Source organism: Opisthorchis viverrini (assembly GCF_000715545.1).
Source record: "Opisthorchis viverrini unplaced genomic scaffold opera_v5_8, whole genome shotgun sequence".
NCBI lineage: Eukaryota > Metazoa > Platyhelminthes > Trematoda > Opisthorchiida > Opisthorchiidae > Opisthorchis > Opisthorchis viverrini.
The window spans coordinates 2,890,959-2,892,874 of record NW_008751664.1 but is presented as its reverse complement, the minus strand read 5'-3'; the positions used below and the strand labels follow the sequence as shown (position 1 = coordinate 2,892,874).

The window sequence follows — 1,916 nt, the reverse complement described above, 5'->3', positions numbered from 1 at the left end:
AATCAAGTCCTTCCCATATGCCGTTTTGAATTTCTTCACGATTTGCACGCGTTGGTCCGCTGTTCGATGCGCCAGTACATCGATGATGGCTTTCTCATCTGTACCCACGCCCTTCATGGCTTTGCGAAGTTTATCGCAGTCTTGGTCCGGGTTGAAATTGGGGTAAGGTCTCAGTGTTGGATTGCACTAAATAATGTAGGAACGATATACAGGTTGTGCTGTTGTTGTGCTACACGTCCAAAAAAAGGTTACAAAATCATCCAAACTCCAACTGAATTTATTCCACTTACGCAAACTGGTTGGCATGTGTAGCCCGATTGCGGTTGACACCATGGCTGTGACTGACCTGCGAACACCGGTTGAGGTTGGTATCCCGGCTGCGGCTGGCCTGCATACCCTGGTTGGGGCTGATAATACGATTGTGGTTGACCTGCTAATCCCGAATAGGGCTGATATCCTGGCTGCGTCTGACCTGGGAACTGGCCTGGATAACCGTAAGGTGGAGCATTCGGATAACCAGACCCTGGTGGATATCCACTTGGACAGTTTGGATACTGTCCTTGAGGTAACTGGCCGCCTAAATTCCACGCACTGTAGTCGCCTGGCTGCATTCTGATCGTTCAGCTAATCTTCTCAGTTCCAGGCATGACTGACGTGAAAGAGAATGCTAACCATAGAATCCTTACTGTCCATTGGTGGATGTGCGTTAATTAGTTGATCGATCAAAACTGTTTTTCTCAGAATGACCAATCAAAGTGGCTTGTTTACCGGTGCGTTTCGTAAATCATGTGACTGAAACCTATCGTCATGTGGTTCTTCGACTGATCGGTAGCAGATACACCTAATGCAGGACGTGCCTAGTCAGTGTGAACAGTAATCTATTATCAAATGAACTGAGTCGTGATGATTATTAGGTCAACTTCGCGGCCATTTTCGACCGCAGACCTTATTTCAATACTGATATTTTTGAAATTGCGTAACCTTTCATTCCGGAGTGTATACAAATTTATACAAACGCGTACTGACGTTCATCCTTTTCTATTTCTTTCTCCGAGCACAAGAGCGCATTTAAAACGCAGTAAGATTGATCGGAAAAGACTAGCAGTCAACCTCGAAATAGTATGTAGAGCAAGCCGATTGGGTAATACTGGATAGCAGATATAAACACTGCATAACATGTACGTGGTTTTTTCTAGCTGCAGACGATTATGAACACCGGCAAAAATAATTTATAGTACTTTTCAAGACTAGGACCACAGTTGACCATCAATGATAATCTTTCTTGAGTTTAGTCAAGACTCAAATACTCCGACCATAATTTGCGAATTATTGATCCGCTTGCACAGAGTTTGAGCACAGTGAAATGAGAGAAAAAAGAATGCTTAACTTTTGACGTATCCGCAGCCAGCCAGTAGTCAGGATTTTGTACCACAGCCAGGCCCAAAACATGAGCCGGTAAACTGTGACCGACCAGCTGCAGTAATTCTCGTTCCACCCGGTTGTCAAGGTTTCGGCCTTTGAAGTAGCAGTGACTGAGTGATACGCACCCTAAACACGCTTTTGCAGTTGTCTGTTCAGCTCTCACCAAATGTTGTACCTCACAAGATCCACACAGGCCACACGGACCCCGGTGACTACTGTCCCGCTCTGACTGAACGTAAAATGTGTGGGGTACTGTGAGTGGTATGCAAAGCACGGCCGTGTGACCGATATTTAATTCCAGTTCACATGATTCTAGGTCGAACGTGCAGAGGCGAACGATGGTGGAACACGACTTCGGCGGCATGGATTCACTGTGCATACCGGTTTTCGGCTACCTGAGCCACGTAGTCTGATCCAGAAATAGTGTTTATACGTTTTGACACATACCCAGTAACTTTGTATCTGTGAAAAGCAGGCTATTCTTTTCAGTAGCA

The 1,916-nt window shown here is 45.5% G+C and overlaps 1 protein-coding gene across 1 annotated transcript; it reads left to right on the top strand.

Moving 5' to 3' along the window:
- Nucleotides 1-290: 290 nt before the first annotated feature.
- On the top strand, nucleotides 291-616 carry T265_12642 (hypothetical protein; the record flags this gene model as incomplete). Its single annotated transcript, XM_009164724.1, has 1 exon — nucleotides 291-616. The coding sequence occupies one exon, from the start codon at nucleotides 305-307 to the stop codon at nucleotides 614-616; it is 312 nt and encodes a 103-aa protein (XP_009162988.1).
- Between the last annotated feature and the right edge of the window lie 1,300 nt (nucleotides 617-1,916).